At 37.1% G+C, this 25,550-nt stretch overlaps 1 protein-coding gene across 6 annotated transcripts in view; it reads left to right on the forward strand.

The window, feature by feature from the left end:
• TMEM117 (transmembrane protein 117) overlaps nt 1–25,550 on the forward strand; it is a 548,292-nt gene that overhangs the window by 433,575 nt on the left and 89,167 nt on the right. For 5 of the 6 annotated variants that reach the window (XM_021922226.2, XM_021922223.2, XM_021922228.2 and 2 more), the window contains one exon: nt 17,018–17,177. In XM_021922226.2, coding sequence (XP_021777918.1) covers nt 17,018–17,177 — 160 coding nt within the window. Of the gene's footprint in view, nt 1–17,017; nt 17,178–19,928; nt 20,555–25,550 lie in introns of those variants that run through there. The other variant, XM_031650429.1, reaches the window with a different exon arrangement.

The raw sequence follows: 25,550 nt of genomic DNA on the forward strand, positions 1-25,550 counted from the left end.
CCTCCAGACCCCAGAATTGTAGACCCACCAACAGCTTGCACCATGCTCCTGGAAAAGCCACAAACACTGAATGCCAGCCCATGAAAGCATCCAAAAGAGAGTCTGTCCACTCCAAAGCTACAGGAGTGGAGCTGCCCAAGACCATGGGAACCTACCTCTTGCATCAGCGTGACCTGAATGTGAGACTTGGAGTCAAAGGAGATCATTTTGAAGTTTTAAAATTTGACTGCCCCACTGAATTTTGGACTTGCATGGCCTCTGCAACCCCTTTGTTTTGGCCAATTTCTCCCATTTGGAACAGCTGTATTTAACCAATACCTGTACCCCCATTGTATCTAGGAAGTTACTAGCTTGCTTTTGATTTTACAGGCTCATAGATGGAAGGGACTGGCCTTGTTTCAGATGAGACTTTACATTGTGGACTTCTGGGTTAAAGAGTTAAGACTTTGGGAGACTGTTGGGAAGGCATGATTGGTTTAGAAATTTGAGGACATGAGATTGGCAGGAGCCAGTGGCAGAATGATATGGGTTGGCTGTGTCCCCACACAAATCTCAACTTGAATTGTAGCTCCCAGAATTCCCACATGTTGTGGGAGAGACCCAGGGGGAGGTAATTGAATCATGGGGGCTGTTCTTTCCTGTGCTACTGTCATGATAGGGTAAATACGTCTCACGAGATCTGATGTGTTTATCAGAGTTTCCACTTTCGTGTCTTTCTCATTTTTCTCTTGCTGCTGCCATGTAATAAGTGCCTTTTGGCCGGGTGTGGTGGCTCACACCTGTAATCCCAGAGCTTTGGGAGGCCAAGGCAGGCAGATCATGAGGTCAAGAGATGGAAACCATCCTGGCCAACATGGTGAAGCCCCATCTCTACTAAAAATACAAAAATTAGCTGGGCATGGTGGTGTGTGCCTGTAGTCCCAGCTATTCGGGAGGCTGAGACAGGAGAATTGCTTGAACCCAAGAAGTGGAGGTTTCAGTGAGCCCAGATCATGCCACTGCACTCCAGCCTGGTGACAGGGTGAGACTCCGTCTCAAAAAACAAACAAAAAAACAAAAACTACATTTCACCTCCCGCCGTGATTCTGAAGCCTCCCCAGCCATGTGGAACTCTAAATCCAATTAAATCTCTTTTTCAGTCCAGTCCCTGGTATGTCTTTAGTAGCAGTGTGAAAACAGACTAATACAATTTCTCTCTGTTGAACTGGTGAATTATTTAGCATGTACAAGGTAATTCAGTAGTAAGAAAAATTGGGCTGGTGAGTTAACTAAGAGACACACAGGATTAACATGCCCATTAGGTCCATCTAACCTAGTTTTGCAATGCACAGCCCTCTTTGCTTTGTAAAGAGGAATGTACCACTATTTGCAGTAGCATCTGAGCTTGGTGGATGATAAAGGATGAACATTTTCCACCTCAGGTCAAATAGATGAATTTATTCATTCAACTAGTTGTTAAGCAGCAGCAATGTACCAGTCATTGGTAATCAATAATAAATGGCTTAGGCCATCTCCTAATGGCTTTGCAGTCTACTAGGTATTTTTTTTCCTATTTTTTATTCTACACCCCAAAACTGTGAAACACAGAGAAACTAAAATGGTTCTTCCTAACCAAGATTAACTATGTTCTATACGAATAAGCTACTTTTAAGCGCCTCTCAGTAAACTAACATCCTTCAGATATAGGTAGTGGAATTCCAGCCACTACAATAAATACAATTATTTCAATCATCACTTTTTATATAGAGATTGCCAGTGTGCGGGGTCCAACATAGTTGCAGTGACTGGGCACTGCAGAACTCCAGGGGACATTGTTATTACATAGATTAGGATGCTGGGACACTGTTCACATACATTACAACCTGAATGATCAAATGCTCCAACCCAGAGGTATCTTTTCAGCCACCTCTTTTATGGCCTGTCAAGAACAAATGTTACCAAGTTGTTTCCTTCTTTTTATTTTGTTTACACTTTTGAGGTGCTGCTGTGCTCAGGGTTCTTTTCTTGTTGAAGCAATAGAGATATACAAAGATAAGTAGCACATAAAAGTGTATTTTAATGGACAACATTAGAGTCTAGTAATTTCCTTTACAGACTCCGGATCTCAATGGAGCCACAAACAAGATAAGTTCATAACTTCATCTCCATTCTCAAGGATGCTATCTTAACAAATGTGTTCAGGTTGGCCAAAAACCAGCAGCAGCATTTACTTACTGAAAGCCATATGGAAAAGCTGTAGTCTTTCACTAGGTCACTTGGCAAACATTACCTTTGTGCTCCCTTGACGTTTCCTCATTTCAAGAGTAGGAAACCAGAAGGGAACCAAATCACTTCCTTCCCCACTTCCTAAACAGCAACGTTGACCTCATGAGCTGGGCTTCAGTGTTCCGTAAACCCACATATTTCAGGATAAACTGGCTTGAGTTCATGAGTGGTGATTGCTTTTCTTACAGAGTTGCAGTGGCAATATTGATCATTAAAACAAGCAAAATGAAAAGTGTTGGCATTCTTTCATGGCCATCTGTGACTTCAGTGTGCTGGTACTTAGTGTTCACAGGCAACTGAATGTTTGAACTGATTCTTGGTTTTGCAGTGAAAAATGAAGGAAAGCATTCTTCTGCTTTTTGCCTGTTTTATTTTTTTCTCATAAATAACATGGTTAGAAATTAGGACATTTAATGGTTTTAAATTCCATTGTAATGCCACATTTTGTTTCATGTATTTAGCATTTTCGTATGTGAGACTATATCATAATTTAATTGTAAAATTTAGTTTGTTATCCCGCTTCATGCATTCTTTTATTGTAGTGTTAACTTTAAACCTTTCCATTTTAATAAGATTCACAGACTTTTATTTTTCTGTAAGAAACAGATGCATTATTTGGCTTTTTTTGGTTGCACTCCAACATTTTAACATTAGTATTGTAAAAAGAAATAAAAGTTATTTTTATTTCCCTTAAGATCTCATAGTAACTGTGTAACATGAACATAAGGAATATGATATTCATGACTGGAATCAGATTATAAACATTTAGAACATGAATAATAGTTAATGTATTAAAACACATAAGATATATTTATTATGTCGAATCACATGAAGTTTCTATTTTTGATAGAAAAAAATCATCAAATTTTGGCAATCAGCTTATATTAGGTAATTCTGCACATTTTTGCTACCAGTGTAATGAAAATTAAATTGCATGATAGTTAACCACCATAAATGAGTAGCCCTTTGTGAATTATCTAAACCTAATGCCACTTCTTCTCTCTTTGATTTAATGACTGCTTTCAGGCTGACTACTCAGGAAGTCTATCTTAAGTGGTAATGAATGAAAGAAAACAATATCCATAAATTTAGATACCTAAAGTAAAAGTTCCGTATTTTAGAAAACCCAGGAGTTGGAATAAAGGAGCAGTTAAGACTATGAATTAAACCTTGTTTTGGGAGATTATCTGGATTTACTTACATGTGCTACTACTATGTCTCTAATCCCATATACAGTAAACAATTGAGTAGGCTCTAAAATGGATGTTTCCAACAAATGGTATCAAGATGGTATTACATTTTTGAGAATTTCTGCAGATTTTTAGCTGAACAGAAAAAGTGGTCTATTATAAAACTTGAACTCTACTACAAAGCAAATCCTTAGTGTCAGTAGATATAAATGCTCATCAGTTCTGTAACTGGCAGCCTCTGTGACACAAGCAGGTGGCCTAACCTCTATGGAAGCAGTTTATTTGTTCACTTTACCGACATCTTAGTGCACATATGCATTCACACTTCTTTAGCAACAACTCTGTGATTCTTAGGAGCCCACCCCAGAGGTTAGGAACCATTGGGTTATAAAAGCTCTGTTAACCCTTCTTAGTTTCACACGCTAATTTCTGTTAACGTAAGAGGTATTAGCAACAATTGAGGAAAAGGAAATAGACTAACTGGAAATATGGAATCATGATAATGAAGATTCCAGCCACTGAAGCTGATAATTATGTATGAGTTCTTTCCATTTGACTAGTGGCCAGAAACCAGAGGGGGTAGAATTGATGAGCCAGGGTGTCATGTTGGCAGTGGCTGCAGCCTGAAAGGAAAATAATCCAGATAATTGTTTAATTGGATACTACTTGAAAAGAGAAATTGAACCCCCCCCCGCCCAAGAAGTATGGTCCAGATTAAACACCTTTTCCACCATATTGGTTAAATAAAAACCCAAGAATGGTGCATTGATGGCCAACATCCATGAAGTTCCATTTTCACTGCCATGAAAATTTTTTTTAACTGTTCCCTGCCAGTCCTTGACAGTCTCTGTCAGCTTTACTTTTCAATGTTAACTACTTCTGGATGATAATTTTACAATAGTATACTTATAATGAAAAATGAAAAGGAATGAAATCCTGGCTACAAACATAATAACAGGAGGGTAATATTCAAGTGCTTCCTATGAGAGGCATTGCAGTGCAGTGCTTATGACAAAAACTGTCATGAGTCAGCCTGGACTTGAACCATCTTACATCATTTCTATCTTATATGTTATATAATTTTTAAAGTATGTGTTATAAGTTTGGTTTAGTTATTGAAACTTTCTGTGATTCAGTTTCAGTACTTTTAAATTGGGTGGGATGATATTGGGGTAGTAGTAAACATTACATAAGTTAATTTGCGGTTAATTTGTATAAAGACCTTATACCAGTGGTTGGCTTAAGTGCCATATGTCTGAAACAGTAATTTGCTATTATTACTCTTTCCTTCATGACAGTTTTACAGAAAAGTGACTCTTTATATAACCCAACTAACTGAGCTCTGGCTCTTTCAAACTAATGGTTTTGGCTAAATTATCGTAGCATGGTAAAGTCTATCAATTTTACAAGAAGTGGCTCAGAAAAACAAATGGCATGCAATACATTTGCATCTGCAGTTATATCTACATAAGGCACTAAGCATAATTTTGGAGGTGATATGACCAATTAAAAAGTATTTTGCTCCCTCTTTTCTTTTTTCCATTCTCTTGAGATTTTATTTTTAGGTCTTTTTCTCTGAGCTGTATGCATTCATATTTAATGATTTCCATTTTTATTCCTTTTGGAGAATTAAATATTAAATATCAGACAGAATACCTCCTTTAATTTCCCTTTGGAGTAATAAGATGTTACCAGTAACTGTTTCCTGAGATCTGTAGCAATACCCTTTGTCAAAATGGAAGTACATTATAAAGCCGGAAAACCACTTATCAAGAGCTCTTAGAAAGAGTATTTTATTTTATATAAATATATCAAATAATGAAAACATCCAAGAGGTGAATTGGTGCTGATTTGGCCTCAGGAATCTCTCACACAAAATGTTACAATAAATTCTAATTACCAAAGTACTTATCAAATTATAAAAAAAGTTTTAATTACTAATTTTAATTACTTTATTCACAATGAGATTATTAGCATGAATAAGAATTACTCCCTTTTTCAGCTTTATTGAGGTATAATTAACAAAACTGTATATGTTTAAAGTACAGAACATGATTTGATATACCTATGCATATATCAACACAATCAAATTAATGAACATATTCATCATACATAGTTACCATTGTGTGTACATGTATGTACGCATGTGGTGAAGACACTCAATACCTACCTTGCTAGTGAATTTCAAGTAAAACTTCAGTAATATTAATTATAGTCATCCATGCTGGACATTAGATCCTCAGAACCTATTCTTTTTATAACTGAAAGTTTGTACATGTCAAACAACATCTCTCAGTTTTCCCCACTCTTAATACCTGATAACTGTTCTTCTACTCTGCTTCTATGAGTTCTACTTTTTCAGATATCACATATAAGTGATACCATACAGTATGGGTCTTTCTATATCTGGCTTATTTCATTTAGCATAATGTTCTTCAGGTGCATCCATGTTGTTGCAAATGGAAAGATTTCGTCTCTTTTAAGACTGAATGCTATCCCATTGTGTGTGTGTGTGTGTGTGTCTGTGTGCGTGTCTGTGTATGTATGTGTAACATTTTCTTTCTTCATTCATCCATTAACAGGTACTTAGGTTGTTCTACATCTTGTCTATTGTGAATAATGATATGAACAAGAGAGTGCAGATATCTATCAAGATACTGACTTAATTGCCTTTAGATATATATTCAGAAGTGGAATTGCTGGATTGTATAGTAGTTCTATTTTTTGTTTTTTGAAGAACCTCCTTACTGTTTGCATACTTGCTGAATCAATTTACATTCCCATTCCTACTAACAATGTAAAAGGGATCTGTTTTCTTTTCTTTTCTTTTTCTTTTTCTTTCTTCTTTTTTTTTTTTTTTTTGAGATGGAGTCTCACTCTGTTGCCTAGGCTGGAGTGCAGTGGCACAATCTCAGCTCACTGCAACCTCCGCCTCTCGGGTTGAAGTGATTTTCCTGCCTCAGCCTCCCGAGTAGCTGGGGTTGCAGGCGCCCATCACCATGCCCAGCTAATTTTTTGTAGTTTTGGTGGAGACAGGGTTTCACTATGTTGGCCAGGATGGTCTTGAACTCCTTCGTGATCCACCTGCCTCAGCCTCCCAAAGTGCTGTGATTACAGCCACAGCACCCAGCCTAGGGATCCCTTTTCTTTCTTTTTTTTTTTTTTTTAATTAATTTATTATTATTATACTGTAAGTTGTAGGGTACATGTGCATAACGTGCAGGTTTGTTACATATGTATACTTGTGCCTTGTTGGTGTGCTGCACCCATCAGCTCATCATTTACATCAGGTATAACTCCCAATGCAATCCCTCCCCCCTCCCCCCTCCCCATGATAGGCCCCGGTGTGTGATGTTCCCCTTCCTGAGTCCAAGTGATCTCATTGTTCAGTTCCCACCTATGAGTGAGAACATGCGGTGTTTGGTTTTCTGTTCTTGTGATAGTTTGCTAAGAATGATGGATTCCAGCTGCATCCATGTCCCTACAAAGGACACAAACTCATCCTTTTTTATGGCTGCATAGTATTCCATTACTGGGTATATACCCAAAGGATTATAAATTATGCTGCTATAAAGACACATGCACACATATGTTTATTGCAGCACTATTCACAATAGCAAAGACTTGGAATCAACCCAAATGTCCATCAGGGATCCCTTTTCTTAACACCATCACCAACACTTGTTACCACTTGTCTTTTTGATAATAGCCATTCTAACAGTGATATGTCATTGTAGTTTTAATTTGCATTTCCCAGATGATTAGTGAGATAAAGCACCTTTTAATACACCTGTTGGGCATTTGTATGTTTTCTTTGGAGGAATGTTTATTCACATCCCTTGCCCATTTTCTAACCAGGTTATTTCATTTTTTGCTATTAACTTATATGAGTTCCTTATATATTTTTAATATTAACCCCTTGTCAGATTGTTTCTTTTGCAGTGCATAAGTTTCTTACTTTGATATTATCCCATTTGCTTATTTTTTATTTTTTGCCTCTGCTTTTGATGTCATATCCAAAAAAATCATTGCCAATACGAATGTCAAGGAGCTTTTCCCCTGTTTTCTTATAAGAGTTTTATGTTTTCAGGCCTTACATTTAAGTCTTTAATCCATTTTGAGTTAATATTTGTGTATGAGGTAGCAGTCTGATTTCTTTCTTTTGCATATGGATATTCATTTATCACAATGCCATTCTGTTTGTATTCTTAGTGCTTTTGTCAAAGATTAGTTGACTGTCTATGTATGGGTTTATTTCTGGCTCTCTGTTCTATTGGTCTATGTATCTCTTTTTTTATGCCAGTAGCATACTGTTTTGATTACTATAGCTTTGTAACATAATTTGAAATCAGAAGGTGTGACGCCTCCAGTTTTGTTCTTTTTTATTTTTTAAGGACAAGTGTCTCTCTCTGTCACTGGAGCTTCAGTGCAATGGCTTAGTCATAGCTCACTGCAAACTCAAACTCCTGGACTCAAATAATCCTCCCATCTCAGCTTCTGGAGTTGCTGGGGCTATAAGCATGCACCATCATACCCAGCTAGTTATTAATTTTTTAATATAAAAATGAGATCTCACTATGTTACCAGGGTGGTCTGGAACTTCCAGTCTCAAGAGATCCTCCTACCTTGGTCTCCCAAAGCACTGATGTTATAGGCACAAGCTACTGTGCCTGGCCCTGCTCTACTTTCCCAAGATTCATTTGGCTATTCACCATCTTCTATAGTTTTATATTAATTTTAGAAAAGTTTTTCTGATTTCTTTGAAAAAATGACATTGGAATTTTTATAGGAGTTACATTGAATCTGAAGATTTGTTTAGGTAATATGGACATTTTAACAGTATTAAGTATTCCCATCTCTGAAGATAGGAAGTATTCCATTTATTTGTCTCTTCTTCAGTTTCTTTCATTAACATCTTACAATTTTCAGTGTACAGATCTTTTACCTCTGTTTAAATTTATTCCCAAGAATTTTATTCTTTGTTATTCTTTTGTAAATGAGATTGTTTTGATTCTCTTATAGATGACTTACTATTAGTATGTAGAAACACAGCTAACTTTTGTATGTTGATTTTTTGTCCTGCAACTTTACTCAATTTGTTTATTAGTTGTAACAGTTTTGTTTTGTTTTGTTTTGTTTTTTTGTGGAGTCTTTAGGGTTTCCTGTATGTAAGATCATGTTATCTGCAATCAGAAACAGTTTAACTTTTTCCCTTCTGAATTGGATATCTTTTATTTCATTTTCTTGTCTAATTGCTCTGACTAAATTTTCAGTACCATGTTAAATAGAAATGATGAGAGTGGGCATCTTTTCTTCTTCCTGATCTTACAGTAAAAGCTTTCATCTTTTCACTGTTAAGTACGATGTTGGTTGTAAGGTTGTTATATATAGCCTTAGTTCCGTTGAGGTACATTTCTTCTATACCTAATTAGTTGAGAGTTTTTATCATGGAATAATGTTGAATTTTATCAAATGCTTTCTCTGCATTTGAGATGATCATATGCTTTGTATCCTTTATTCTCTTAATGTGATGCATCACATTTTTTGATTTGTGTAAGCTAACATATCCTTGCTTCCCAAGGATAAATGTCATTTGATCATGCTATTCATTTAAAGTACTATTAATGTGGCTTGATAACATTTTCTTAAAAATGTTTGCATTTATATTCATTAGGAATATTGACCTATAGTTTTCTTTTTTTATAGTATCCATATCTGGCTTTAGTATCAGAATAATGCTAGCTTCTTAAAATGAGTTTGGAGGTATCCTCTCCTTCTGAATTTTTAGAAGAATTTGAAAATGATTGATAATAATTCCTCTTTAAATCTCTGATATAATTCACTTGTGAAGCTGTCAGGTTTTGGACTTTTCTTTAGAGGTTTTTGATTACTGATTCAATCACTTACTAATGATCAGTCTGTTCAGGTTTTCTGCTTCTTCATTATTCAGTCTTGGTAACTTGTATATTTTTAGGAATTTATCCTTATTACAGGTTATCCAATTTGTTGGAATATTATTATTCAGAGTAGTTTCTTATGACCCTTTGTATTTCTGTGGTATCAGTTCTAATGTCTTCCCTTTTATTTATATTTTTATTTGAGTCTCTTATTTTTTCTTGGTTGGTATGGCTAAAAATTTATCAATTTTGTTTATCTTTTCAAAAAACCACGTTTTGGCTTTGTTGGTATTTCATTGTTTTTTTAGTCTCTATTTGATTTATTTTTGCTCTGATCTTTGTTACATCCTATCTTCCACTAACTTTGGCATTAGTTTGTTCTTCTTTTCCTAGTTCCTTGAGGTATAAAATTTAGTGTTTTATTTGGAATCTTCCTTTATTCTTATTATAGGCAGTTATTATTATAAACTTCCCTCTTAGAACTGTATTTACTGCATCCTATCAGTTTGGGTATGTTCTGTTTTTATTTTTTGTTGTGTCAAGATACTTTTGATTTCCCTTTTGATTTCTTTTTTGACCCATTGGTTGTTCAGGTTGCATGTTGTTTAATTTTCATTTGCTTGTGAATTTTACAGAATCTTCCTGTTATTGATTCTAGTTTCATACCATTGTGGTCAGAAAAGATACTTGAGATGATTTCAGTCTTTTAAAAATTTTTAATCTCTGTTTTGTGGTTTAACATATGATCTTATCCTGAAGAATGTTCCATGTGTGCTGGAGAAGAAGGTTCACTTCACTGCTTCAGATGGAATGTTTTGAATATATTTGTTAGTCATTTGGCGTATGGTGTTATTCAAGTCCATTGTTTCGTTGTTGATTTTGATCTGTGTGATCTATTCATTGTGCAAATAGAAATTGAAGTCCCCTATTATTATTGTATTGCTGTCTCTTGTTTTCAGTTCTGTTAGTAGTTGCCTTGTATGTTTAGATGCCCTGGTACTGGATACATACATATTTGAAATTGTTACATTCTCTTTATATATTGACCTTTTTTATTATATAATGACCTTCTTTGTTTCTTGTAACAGATTTTGACTGAAAGTCCATTCTGTCTCATTTAAATATATCCACCCCTGCTATCTTTTGGTTACCATTTGATTAGAATATCTTTTCCCATTCCTGCATTTCAGCATATGAGTGTCCTTAAGACTAAACTGATGATGATCTTATAGGAAGCATATAATGGACTCTAGTTTTTGCTTCTTGAATCTATTCAGTCACTCTGCATTTTAAGATGAAAGAATATAATCCATTTATATTTAAACTAATTATTGATAGGTAAAGACTTATGACTTCCACTTTTTAAAATGTTTTGCTATTCTGTTCCTTTCCTTGTCTCCTGCTGTACTCCTTTGTATTTTGATGATTTTCTAAAATCCTATATTTTAATTCCTTTCTTTTTGTCTTTTGTGTATCTACTAGAGGTTTTTTCTTTGTGGTTACAATGAGGCTTGCATAAATGATCTTATAACATTCCATTTTAAGTTGATAAGAACTTGACTTCAGTTGCATACAAACATGCTGCATTTTTACTCCCCAGTCAACATTTTATGCTATTGATATCACACTCTGCATCTCTTTGGATTGTATATCTTTAACAAATTAGTGTATCTATAGTTATTTTAATACTGTTTTTATGCTTTAAGTTCTAGGGTACATGTGCACAATGTGCAGGTTTGTTCCATATATATACCTGTGCCATGTTGGTGTGCTGCACCCATTAACTCGTCATTTACATTAGGTATATCTCCTAATGCTATCTCTCCCCCCACCCCCACCCCACTTTACTCTAAAGTTACAAGTGGTTTATATACAACTATTGCAATATTCTGAACTTGACTGTATTTTTAACTACTAGTGAATTTTATATATTCAGATATTTTTATTTTGTCAATTAGCATCTTTTCAGTTCAATTTAGCATTAGGTTCTACCTTTAGCATTCTTTTAAAAGTCAGATCTAGTGGCAATGAATTCCCTTAGCCTCAGCTTCTGTGGAAAACTCCTTCTCTCTCCTACATTTCTGAAAGACAGCCTTGTTGGATACGGTATTCTATCTTAACTCTTCGTTTCCTCAACACTTTGAATATATCATTCCACTCTCTCTTGATTTTCAAGGTTTTTTATTGAGATGTTCAGCAATAGTTTTATCGGGGTATCCTTCTTTGTGATGAGTCTCATTTCTCTTGGTGCTTTAAAGTTTCCCTCTTTGTTTAAGACTTTTGTCAATTTGATCATAAAGTATTCCCTATCTATCTGTGAGGAATACATTCTAAGATCCCCAGTGGATGCCTGAAACTGTGGATAGTACTGAATCCAATTGCCATCAGTTGGAACCTGTTTCTCTTTATGTCTTCTACAAACAAATTTAATGCCCTTTCCATCTTTGCTTATCACACATTGTGACCATAACTTCTGCAGTCTGAGGTGCAACAGCAAAACTAGTATGAATTTACATTTTTTCTTCTTAATTTCATGGGTAGAAGATTTGTTCTTACCATGGATCTTGGGAAACTCAGCATACCATTTTTTTCTTTCTTTATTAAGTCAAGAGCTTTCACCTTTTCACTTGATGGCTTCTCTTTGGCATATCCAAATTTCCAGGATCACTACTCTTGTGCTTTGGAGCCATTATTAAGTAAAATAAGTATTACTTGAACACAAGGAAAACTGCAATACCACAACAGTCAATCTGATAACAGATGGCTACTAAGTGACTAAATGACTGGTAGCATACTCAGTGTCAGTATGCTGAAAAAAGGGATAATCCACATCCTGGACAAGAAAGAGCAGGATAGAGTAAGATTTCATCACTCTACTCAGAACAGAATGCAATGTAAAACTTGTGAATTGTTTATTTCTGGAATTTTCCATCTAGTATTTTCAAACTGTGGTTGACTTACTGTAGGTAAATGAAAGCATTGAAAGTGAAACCACAGATATAGGGGAACTACTGTAATGTGTCTTGGAAAAATATTCTCTGAATGGGTCCTTCTTTAGATTATTTGAGCTTCATGCATTTGGATGTCTGTATCCCTCTGGGAAGTTTTCAGGCATTATTTCTTTAAGCCTTCTGTTTCTTTCTTTCTCTCTTCTCCTGTGACTTTCATAAATCATGTATTTATTATCTTGATGGTACCCATAGGTTAGTATTCTCTCTTTCTATATATATTGTATTTATTTATTTTTTTGAGAGAGGGTCTTGCTCTGTCACCCAGACTGGAGTTCAGTGGTGTGATCTTGGCTCACTACAACCTTTGCCTCATGGGCTCAAGTGATTCTCCTGCCTCAGCCTCCCGAGTAGCTGGGACTGCAGGTGCAGGCCACTATGCCTGGCTGATTTTTCTTTTTTTCTAAGAGACAGGGTTTCACTGTGTTGCCCAGGCTGGTCTCGAACTCCTGACCTCAAGCAATCCACCTGTCTTGACCTCCCAAAGTGCTGGGATTACAGGCATGAGCCACTTGGCCTAGTATACTGTCTTTACTCTTTTTTCATTGTCATTCCTATAACTGGCTAATTTCATGTGACCTGTCTTTAAGTTTGATATTTTTTTTCTGCATGATTAAATATGATATAACTCTCTTTTGAATTTTTTCAGTTCTGTTATTGTATTCTTCAATCCAGGATTTCTGGGGTTTTTTTATGGTTTCTGTTTTTTATTAACTTCTAATTTTGTTCATGCATTCTTTTTCTGATTTCATTTAGTTGTCTGTTTCCTTTTCCATCCCATTGATCTTCTTTAATATGATTGTTTTGAATTCTCTGTCAGACAGTTCATAGATCTCAATTTCTTTGGGGTTGTTACTGGCACTTACTACTTTCCTTTTGTGGTGTCTTGTTTATCTGATTCTTTATTATCTGTGTAGCTTTGCATTTGTGTCTACATTTGAAGGAACAAATACCTGTTCAAGTCTTTACAGATTGGCTTTGGTGGATGTTGATCTTCTTCTATAGTGTTCCCAGTCTGTTAGGATTTCTTGTGGGATCACAGCCGACTGGAATTTTAACTGGGTCACGTGACTTTTGCTGGTTCTTACAAGGAGCACGAGTGTATATGAATCCTGTCTGGTCTCAAGACAGATTGGACTTTGGGCAGTAGAACTGACACTAGGGAAAGAGTGTGCTTTAGATTCTACAGTTGGCTCCACAGATGGTAGGCCTGTTACCAGGTAGGCTATTCGATGTCTTTCTCTCCAGGTTCTTAGGAGGGCTCCCACTGGGTCATTAGGTGGATCCTTGGTCAGGCAGAACTGGTCCTGGACTGTGGTTGAGAGGGGCTAGAACTGAGTTACAGGGGGTGCTTCAGGGTCCACAGCTGAGTTCAGTGTTTTTAGATCTCTCTCCAGGGTCACAGACAAATGTACCTCCTGCCAGGTTCTTGACTGGGCAAGACTGCCCCTGACTGCAGCTGAGAAGGGCTGGAGCTGGGTCACAGGTCTACTTCAGGATCTATATTCAGCCTGAGGCCCATTTCTGGGAGCATGGATGAGCATGTTTTCTATAAAGTCCCTTGGTGGGCAGAACTGCTCTCAGATCACAGCTGAGAGAAGCTGGAACAAAGTTAAAAGGCTCTTTCAGCATCTACAGTGGGACCAAAGTTGGTGGGACTGCCACCAGGGCATGAATGGGCATATCTCCTGGCAGATCCCTGTGTGGGCAGAAATGCTCTCAGACTACAGGTGAGAATGGCTAGAGCTGAATTACAGGGCCTCTTTAGGGTCCACAGCTGGGGCTGAGATCAGCAGGTCTGTTGTACAAAGTGCATGTGGGCATGACTCCTCCCTCATTCCTTGGTGGATGATTCTGGTGGCAGGATGAAGACCAAATGGAGCTGTAGCCAAGTTCATAGGGGGATGAGGCTGTTTCTGGGTCTGTATCCAGGACCACTGTTCATAAGCCTGGGGACTGGGTACAGGCCTGCCCTCTCAGACAGCCGTGATCAGTCTTGGACTTTGTATCTGAATCCTAAAGCTAGGAAAAGGCACTTTTGTCCATAAATAGCTGCCAAATTATTGTTCTGTGGGAGGATATGAGTAGAGGATCTCCTAGTCTGCTATCTTGCTGACTCCTAGAATAGTTCCTTTATAAATATTGTAATAGATGAGGTTTCAATTGCTCAGCAGACACTTATTCCAAACTCCTAGACTTTCACACCTAAAAATGTGCCTCTGAATAAATATTTAATTTTACAGTATCAGTTTACATTTTTAGACCTATGAAGTAACATTAGAGTATTAATTCTTCTTAATCAACTGTCTTTACTAAAGGAGGTTCCAGGTGAAAATGCAGTAATGATATTAAAAATATCACAGAGCCTGTGGACTACAGGCTCTGACCAATAGAATACATACTGGCCATAGAACTAGAGTGAGGTACTAGAGTACCCTTGTTTCACCAGAGGTTAACCAGGCAGTGCTGGATAACAGGTAGGTGAGAGGCTCTGTGAAGGAGGCTGGGGAGGCAAAGAAAGTGGGACATGAGAAAATTGGGGCCCCAACTATTTACCAACCTATACAGCCATATGAGTGCATCCTGTAAAGTGTATATATTTATAGCATCCTTGTGGGAAATGAAAAGCCAAGAATGAAAAGCCAAGAATGATGAGAAAATATCCTTATTACCCAAAAAACTTTGAATAATAATCAATATTTATTCTTCATTGAGGTTGTTATATTCCTTCTTGAAAAAAGAAATTGTGGTGATTTCATTCAGAGTTGTTTGAGGTCTCTCAAGCTCAAGAAAACAAAATCAAAAACACATAGACTTAACCTGGAGAAAATTTTGCTTAAGTCCCGCTATTCTTATTATATAATACTTGCAATTTCTATCTATTGAGTTATACTTGCAATTTCTATCTATTGAGTTATAATAATTAGTTAGAACTTCTCCCATACTTATTTAATTCCTTTGAATTTCTGTGGTCAAAGTTACTCTATACCATAGCAGGAGACAATCTGTACTTTTTATTTTAGAGGTCATGAGTCAAATTCTTTTGAAAGTTTGCAATTTTAATAAAATAATGAGTTTTAATAGGAATGTTTATTTTCTAAAATTTTAAAAAATAATGTATCTTTCCATTCATGAGGAGAAAAAATATAAGAAACGTTTCTTTATATCCATTATATCAAAGTATAACTTGCTTCAAATAAGAAATTATGAAAAGGAAAACCAAATTTTTGGTTTAGGGGTTTATACTATGTACAATTGAAAAGAGAATTCTATGAAGATTCATATTATTTTTTATGAATTTCAATTATTATAAGACATTAGAGGGCAAAAACAGTTTTGTTAATTGCCAAAAGGGGTATGTGTTCTACAATGTTATTTCACCTCTATGTTTTTTCTTCTGTTTTCCTTTATTTCCTTTTTCTTTCTTGCATTTTTATCTGATTAAGTTAATTTCAAATAATTGGTTGTTTTCTTCTTATAATTCTAAACAATATCTAGCCATCAATATAGCCCTGAAAAGCACAGGCTTGACTACATTATGGACAATTCTCTGGCAGATTAAATTTTCATCACCCACATTTCAGATCTACTTTAAAAGTTGGCATTAAAGACTAATTTGAGTAATTTTCTGATTTTTAAAAATGCTTTAGTTTCAACTAACCCTCATTGAACTCCATCTGTGTATACTTATGCAAGATTTTATGGGGGCTAAAAAGATAGATAAGAGAAAACGTCAGGCTCCTAGTATCTTATAGCAGGGAGTAGGTGCTCTGACATGGAGAAAGGTCACTGGATCACAAGCCATGGATGAAGTATGTCCTATGAGAACAAGCTACATTATTGGCTTTTAGAGGTGGTCCCTGTATGGAGCTTATCAAGTCTTGGAGATGGTGATGAGTCTGGTGTAACTATCCCTCCCTTTTGTAGAAGGATAATGGAATCCAAAGATTTCCTCACCCATTCACCATCTGCCTTATCTTCTTACATTGCATGTCCACTATGCTTAGTAAAGAATGTACAGGTTTACTAAGAGCTACACACAGTGTTTTCTTGGGACACTTACTGCACTAACCAAAGCCATTTTTAAAATTGTTGTTAATTATTTGTTCCATAATTATTATCTTAATGTTCTTTAGGGAAAATCTTGGAAGAGATGCTATTATAACTTTTCCTAATTGCTTTTCAAAGAAGGCATTTAATTTTTTTTTTTTTTTTTTTTTTTTTTGAGATGGAATCTCTCTCTGTCACCCAGACTGGAGCACAGTGGCGTAATCTGGGCTCACTACAACTTCCACCTCCCAAGTTCAAGCGATTCTCCAGTCTCAGCCTCCCAAGTAGCTGGGGCTACAGGAGCACACCACTCCATTTGGCTAAATTTTTTTGTATTTTTAGTAGAGACAGGGCTTCACCATGTTGGCCAGGCTGGTCTCGAACTCCTGACCTCAGGTGATCCGCCTGCCTTGGGCTCCGAAAGTGCTGGGACTACAGGCATGAGCCACCATGCCCGGCCAACCTTTTTCATCTTCCTTTTGGCTTATATACCTTAGGATAGGTAGTTACCAAGGGGCAGACATTTAATACAACACAGATAACATGCAGTCTCTAGTATCTATATTTTATGCCTTATGTTCTTTAATGAGTGTCTTGTTCTTTACAGGACAGTTCTTTTTACTCTGACGTCTGTGGTTGTACTTGTGATTACAACGGACTGGATCAGCTGGGACAAGCTGAATCGGGGATTTTTGCCCAGTGATGAAGTTTCCAGAGCATTCCTTGCTTCTTTTATCTTGGTCTTTGACCTCCTTATTGTGATGCAGGTAAGTGTGTTTCCCTCCCCTCACCGAAGCCGCTGCATGCTCTGTTCCCAGTGTAACAAACAGGATGTGGCAGCAGGCGCCATAAATCTAAATAAGTACAGCATTTACAATTACTATTAATGGGGCCTTCTCTGTTTATATTTTCAGCTGTTATACTGGGAAGAAAGCCAATTGGACTTTTATAAGAGGGGCACCAAAAATGTATTTTATGAACATTGCAAGGTGGGCCCCTAGAAACCATATAGCACGTTGGTATTTTCTGCCTAGGCTTTAGAGGGAAAAAACACACTTAGAAACAAAAACCAAAAACCCTGTCATATAGTAAATGGAAAGCTGCAGACATGAGGATGATATAAAAGCAGCAAAGCAGGGAAAAGCAATTGTCAAAGCAACTCGGGGTTTTATAGCAGTTGAAATGGAGTGATGTAAAAATTCTTTTTCTGGTTATAGAAATTGTTACTTTCTTTCAGTATTCACCAGAGATCATTCCATTTTCATGTAAACCATATTTTTGCCCTGCTTAGCAACAGATTTTTCATACAACAGCATCACACTAACCAGTGTTACTCATGTAATCTGGTGTGACCGTTTGGGGTTTTAGGAATATTCTTTTGAATGGGACAGAAAGAGACACTTGCTATTTCTTGGCATTTTATCTTGCTCATTAAATATCCATCCATTTGTTAGACATTTTCTTATTGCTTTCATAAGGCATTTTTTTTTTTCCCTCCTGAGGCATTGTAAGTCACCAGGCTAAAGACTATGATTACTGAAGGAATACTCCATTGTATTCTGAATTTATGTGAGATTTCACAGGATAGCAGATTGATTTTCTCATTTCTAAAGGCAAAAAGAGGCTTTTATGAGAGATATTCAGTGTTGTCTCAAAAGAGAATAGCAGTTTATTTATTGATTTTTTTAAAATTTGTTAAATAATATATCTTGGGCGTTAGGTTCAAGATGGTTCTTTGAGTATATGACTATTTTAATGGCTAATGTTTTAAAATACACTATCTTTTAAAAAAATTATTTGAAGAGATAAAACGGAATATTTTTGTCGCATTTGAAAATTGATAAATTTCTTATTTCGTGAAATAGCAATGGAAAAAGCTTTCCAATCTGACTTTGAGTCAGACAGCATTGGCAGGTTCTAGATCTGTCTGTCACTAAGCTGTAGGACATTCCATGGATATCTACAGAATTGAATTTTTAGCACTTATGCAATAATGTATCATGCATTACTTATAAAAAGCTATTCTTCTGTTTCCTAACTAATATAATTCCTCATATAAAATGTCCACATTGGCCAAATGGCCTACTGATACCTCTCTGAACACATCTTAAAGTCAATGGTATTGGTAGCCAAGTAGACTATTGTCTAATTGAATTTGCTTACATTCATAGATTTGAGAGCATAAATTCTTTGATTGTCCATTACCATCCTCATGCTTCTACTCTATTTGTGTAAGTTTTAAGTATTCTTCCAATAAGTTCACTAAAATCAAGGACTTCAAGTGGAAAAATATAACACTGTAATTTACAGATATTATGGATTCATTCAAAAACTGCTTAATAAAGACAGATGGAAGAAAGAAAGGATAGTCAGGATTTACATAGGCAGAGTCAGCAAAGGGGAAGGGAAAGACATTCTAAATGAAAAAATATCATAACAATGTAAAATGTCAGTAACGTGCTGAAGTGTTCAGAGAGTAGAGCACCAACTGACCGACGATGAAGAGTTTATGCTGAGGAATATTTAAGTTTGGACCATTTTGGCTGCAAGTAGCAATAACCCTGCCAAGCTAATTTAGTCAAAGGAGGAAGGTTTTGCTGCATTTTAGGGATATCCTACCCAATTCAAGAGGAGGGATGTAGTTGCCTCTAGGAACACATGAAAGCAGAGACCAGGGTGTAACAGGGAATCCAGTCCTAGCCTTTATTTTTCGTCTCTTATCTTTTTTATTTCTGCCTTCTCTTTTTTTTCTCTTATTGTAAAGCAGTCTTTCCAGGTTTCTCATTCAAATGGAAGAAAATGGCTACTGCCAACACCTCAGAGCGCAACCACCCTTTCTCTAGCTGTCAGGCCTGATTCTGGATTTCCTAGGAAGGAATTGCAGGAACTCATGGGCTCAGCGTGGGAGGCTATGGCGATGAGTTCATCTGAAAGAAAAGGGGAGAGAGGTTGGGCTATAAACTCCAAATTAATAGGTTTCTAATATAAAGATGAGTAAAAAATTAGCCCCCAAATTTAGGTCTCTTAACTTCTTCTTTTCTCTCTCCCCTAACACTAAGTCAGCTAGCCAGGCCTACTGATTTATCTTTCTCTATGCCTTTAATACCATTCTTCTTTCTCATTTCCTTGCCACCATTCCAGTCTTGACTCCCCTCTATACTATTGTAAAGTAATCTCCTATGGACCTTCTGCCATCACACGTCCACGTCCCTTTGTACCATATGCCCTAGGCAGCTCTTCTTTATAACCTTCCAGTTGGAAATATCATGTTGTACACTTCTCAGCCCTAAATATTGTCCATGACTCCTCATTGTCCAAGAGGAGTCCAGCCTCTGGGAGCTCTCTGAGCGCCTTCCATGGTCTGGCCCTGAATCCGTCTCTCCCATGTCTTCTATGCTCTAGTTCCACCCAGATCAAAGTATTTGCTGCTGGGCACTTGCCCACAGAACACTTATTCCCCAGTGTCAGAAGTCTCTTGTTCCTCTACAGATTGTGCCTTTTCTGTTCTGCTCCTTTAGATCCTACCATTGGAGACCATTTCAACTCTCTCTTCATTAAAGCCAAGTGATCACATCCTCTTCAGAACTCCTGTAGCACTTTTTACCTAAACTGCAAATCAACATGTCACTTTTTCCTTATAACTCTTCATATCCCTGGTGCTTCCCAAGCAAAGTGCCTTACATGGCAGGATTAAGCCCAGAGTAATAACTGCTTGATGAGGATAAAGAAGTGACAGCTCAGCACTGAGTCTTCTGCAAACTGTATCCCTCTTTGTGAGCATCATGTAGAAGTTATAGGAACTAGTACATGTGGTAAGAGAGTTAATTTAACGAAATAGAGCCCCAGAAAGCGTATGTACTCAAGACATTTGAAAATATGTAAGACAAATATCCTAGCAAGTTCACAACCAACTAAACTGTGTTCTAATTCATCCCATATATACATATTTCAGATGAAAGAAAAATAAAGAAGTAAAATTAGTGTCACTAAAACACCTGTCCTTATTAGAATTATTTAAATGATTTGAAAGCAATCGATCTTAGGTTTTCTATTGGTAGGAAAATTCCACTTACACTATAGAAAGGTATTTTATATATAATTTTTTTTTTTTTTCTTGAGACAGTGTTTCACTCTTGTTGCCCAGGCTGGAGTGCAATGGCGCGATCTCAGCTCACTGCAACCTCCGCTTCCTGGGTTCAAGCGATTCTCCTGCCTCAGCCTACCCAGTAGCTGGGATTACAGGCATGCACCACCACACCTGGCTAATTTTGTATTTTTTTTTTTTTTAGTAGAGATGGGGTTTCTCCATGTTGGTCAGGCTGGTCTCAAACTCCCAACCTCAGCTGATCCGCCCACCTTGGTCTCCCAAAGTGCTGGGATTACAGGCCACCGTGACCGGCTGGCATTGTAATTTTTTTAAAAAGAAACCATTATAATTTGGTGCTACTTTTCTGAAGTTTTTTAAAATTATTTTTAATAAAATTAGCAGGCCAGTTCTGAATACTTTTAGAGAAAGTAAATCATCAATTTTTATAGATATTTACTACATAGGATTTTTCTACCTTTATTGTTGTATCACATTTTTCTGTGATTTTACTAAATTCACTAGAACTAGGGCATAAACAGATACCAGCAAAATGTAATGTGACTTACACATACTACATACAGGACACAAGAAATAAATTGTAGAGAAAACTTTCTTCTAAGGAAAACCTTATCTCAGTTTCTATTAAGTATTTGTAATTAGGTCATTTGATTTATATATATATCCCTTTATTTTTTGCATAAGTATTTGATTTGTGGCATACGCCACCCACCTACTATCTTTGCTAGGTTAAGGAAAAGATTCAGGTAATGGATACCCTAAAAGTGCCAACTTCACCACTACACAATCTATCTGTGTATGAAAATTACACTTGTACCCCATAAATTTACGCAATTTTTTAAAAAAGTTAAAATATGTTTGTAAACAAAGGAAAAAAGTGGGACAAATGGAGGAAAATATCCAAATAGAACTTTCCAGTGATTGTCCCCCCCATAGGAACATGAAATTTAACAACAATCCATATAAGAAAGCACCTCCATAAGAACCAAAAATCAGAAGAATGATCATAGTACTTGGTTTTAACATTGTATTAAGGAAAGAGGCACTGAAGAGGGTAGGAGAGACGGTCTTGAATTGCGGATACCTCTCTTCCCCCATCCCCCAGCAGTGGCCACATGGCACAGAGAGAATCTATGTGCTTAGGGGAGGGAGAGCACAGTGACTATGGGACTTTGCATTGGAACTTAGTGCTGCCTGTCATAGCAGAATGCAACACAGGGCAAAATTCAGCTGGTACACATAGAGAGCATTTAGACCAGCCCTAGCCAGAGGGGAATTTCTGGTAGCTTCCCAACTGCAGGCTAAAGTGCTTTGGGATCCCCTATAAATTTGAAAGGCAGTCTAGGCCACAAGGACTTGGAATTTCTTGGCTAGTCCTTGTGCTATGCTGAGCTTGGAGGCAGTGGACTTTGTGTCATGCGATCTAGTGAGACACCAGCCAGGGTGGCCAAGGGAATGCTTGAACCACTCCTCCTTCAATCTCTAGCAGTGCAGCTCACAGCTCCAGGACAGACTCCTTTCCTCTGCTTCAGGAGAGGAGAGGAGAGAGTAAAGAGGACTTTGTCTTGCAACTTGGATACTAGCTTACCACAGTAGACTAGGGCACCAGGCAGAGTCCTGAGGCCCCCATTTCAGGTTTTACCTCTGGACAACATTTCTAGGCCAGAAGGAAACCAACTGACTTGAAGGGAAGGACTCAATCCTGGCAGGATTCATCACCCACTGTCTAAAGGGCCCTTGGGCCTTAAATGAACATAAGGAGTAACCAGGCAGCCTTGGGTGACATCCAGGGCCATGCTGGTTTCAGGTGAAACCCAAATATCCCCACCTGTGGTGGCCATGGTGAGATATTCCTTCCACTTGAGGAAAGCACAGTGAAGAGTAAAGGGGACTTTGTCTTGCAGGTTGGGTACCAGCTCAGCCACCGTGGGGCAGAGCACAGAGTTGGTTCCTGAGGTCCCTGACTACAGGCCTTGGCTCCTAAATGGCACATCTGGACTCATCCTGGGCCAGATGGGAGCCCATTCCTGAAAGGAGAGAGCCAGGCCTGGCAGCATTTACCATAAGCTGACTAAACAGCCATTGGATCTTGTGTGAACATCAGTAGTAGCCAGGCAGTACTTGCCATGGGCCTAGGGCAGTGATAACCATGAGAAAAGGCTCTTCCTTCTCAACATTTGCTTTGGCAATGAATTTATGACTAAGTCCCCAAAAGCAATTGCAACAAAAACAAAAATTGACAAGTGAGACCTAATTAAACAAAAGAGCTTTTGTACAGAAAAAGAAATAGCAGAGTAAAAAGACAACCCACAGTATTGGAGAAAATATCTGCAAACTATGCATCCAACAGAGGTCTAATATCCAGAATTTAAAAGATACTTGAACAACTCAACAAGCAAAAAACCAGATAATCCCATCTAAAATTGGGCAAAAGAACATGAACAGACATTTCTCAAAAAAAAAAAAAAAAGACAAGCAGCCAATAAGCATATGAAAAAATACTCATCATCACTAATCATCAGATAAATGCAAATCAAAACTGCAATGACATACCATCTCACAGCTGTCAGTCTGACCTATTATAAAAAAGATTAAAAAGAATAACAGACGCTGGCAGGGCTGCAGAGAAAAGGGAATGCTTATACACTAATGGTGGGAATGTAAATTGTTTGGCCACTGTGGAAAGCAGTTTGGAGATCTCTCAAACAGCTTAAACAGAATTACCATTCAACCCAGCAATCCCATTACTGAATATATACCCAAAGGAAAAGAAGTTGTTCTACCAAAAAGACACATGCACACATAGATTCATCCAGCCTAGGTGCCCATCAGCAGTGGATCAGATAAAGAAAATGTGGTACCTGTACACCATGGCATACTATACAGCCATGAAAAAGAATGAAATGATGTCCTTTGCAGCAACATGGATTCATCTGGAGGCCATCATCTTAAGTGAATTAACAGAGGAACAGAAAACCAAATACTACATGTTCTCATTTATAAATGAGAGCTAAACATTGAGTACAGGTGAACATAAAAATGGGAACTACAGACACTGGGGACTACTGGAGAGGGCAGAAGGGGAGAGGGGAATGAACCGAAAAACTACCCATCAGGTACTATGCTTTCTACTGGGCAACATGGTCATCCATACCCCAATTCTTAGCATCACATAATATACCCATGTAACAATCCTGCACTTGGACCCCCTGAATCTATAATAAAATTGGAAATTATTTAAAAAAGAAAAACAAAAAAATGGAAAGCAGGTGATAGACCTAGCAGAAATCTACTCATATTTCTATATCAATACATACAAATATATGTGTGCCTATATGCATAGATATATATGTGCAGATGTGTGTGTGTGTGTCTGTGTAATATCTTAGATTTATGTGCATCAAGTTCATAACAGAAGCTGAATAGAGGAGAGACTATTAAAAAGAATAAGAAAGTTTCAAAGATCAAGTTTTGGATCCTCACACTATTGATATCTTTCAACACTTCTCCCTCTTATAATTTATCTAAGTACCTGCTTGTTACCTGTGTACACACATACCACCTGTAATGTGTAAGCTCCTTGAGGAGAGGAAATGTGTTATGAGTTTTTTCATTCCCACAGCATGGTTAGTGCATTGCAGTTTTACCATAAATATTTTGCTTTGTGAAAGAACAAAGAAATTAATGTAACATTATTTCACATATACCAAATAATGTGATTTTTCAAGAGGTGAAATACCAACAGCAGGAGAATGAACTATCAATAATATTACATTTGGTCATTTTCACTGAAGTATGATCTTACAGTAATTAACTATCTAAATAAAAATCTAAATAAATTACAGTTAGGTGTTAAAAAGCACTCTTTGGTATAGTCAAAAGGCACTTGGAGAGAAGTGATATTTCCTGAAAAGCAATTCTTAATGCACTGAAAAAATAATCATGAAAATTGCATTCCATAAACATTTCACCGTGTAACAGATTTAAAGTGTGTTTGTTTTCTGTTTTGTGTGTGGCTCTCAGAAGTAGGTTGACTACTTTAAAAATAGACATTGTGACTCTTGGTAGACTTTATTGTAAAACCCCATTGACTTGACTTTAGTAGAGCATTTCTTTTGAGGTCACAGTTGTGGAAAGTGGATTCAGTCATTTCAGAATATGTGGCAGAGCAACAAGCATAAACCTATGTTAATTAAATAGCCATGATGTTTTAACAAGTTAGAATATATTTTCAAGATAAGTTATTCCAACTAGTTATGTCTACAGGCTACTTAGAAAGAAAGATTTGTTTAAATGTTTGTCCACTAGATTTAACATCTCCTTGAGCTTTGGGAATATTTTATATAACTTCTTCAAAGTATTTTAAGCTCCTCCTTACATGTGTTTAACATCTGCATTTTTCCTTACTCAAGGAAAAATACTATTTGAAAACACAATGGTGCTGGCTTCTGTTACAGGGTCCCAAGTGGTGACATGGAATAAAGGGCTTATCATTTAGGTAATACCTGGATTAACCATAAATGCCTACTCTCTTCATGGTATGTGCTCAAGGGGTTAAATCTCAACTTTATTTACTCTCACCATTTTTCCGTTCCCTCATTACTGCTAGTACAGTGGGGAGACAGACTGTTCAGGGAGAATCACGGAGGGGGACCGCATTATGTTTATTAGCAGTCCTGGCAACAGAGTAGACAGACTTAACACAGTGAGTTTGTCCATACAGACGGAAGGAGTCCAGCCAAGTGGGTAGTCTGCATGAAGTGCCAAGGAAGATGTCCTGACAGGTGGCCCATGGTATCAGAGGAATTTGGCAGAAGGTAATAGTGAGCTGGAAGCATTGGGTTTATTAGGCAAAAACTTTTAGGATTCAATCATGGGTACTGGAGTGACAAACACATTCACTTGAAAATGAAACTAATAGTCTGGTTAGCATATGATATAGATGACAGTTGAAACTGACAGTAAATTCTGTGAGGGATTATCGTGAATGGGAGAGATCACTCTGGTCTTTATGTATAACGTGGAAAGAATGTAG

This window comes from Papio anubis, chromosome 9 (assembly GCF_008728515.1).
Source record: "Papio anubis isolate 15944 chromosome 9, Panubis1.0, whole genome shotgun sequence".
In the NCBI taxonomy this organism is placed as follows: domain Eukaryota; kingdom Metazoa; phylum Chordata; class Mammalia; order Primates; family Cercopithecidae; genus Papio; species Papio anubis.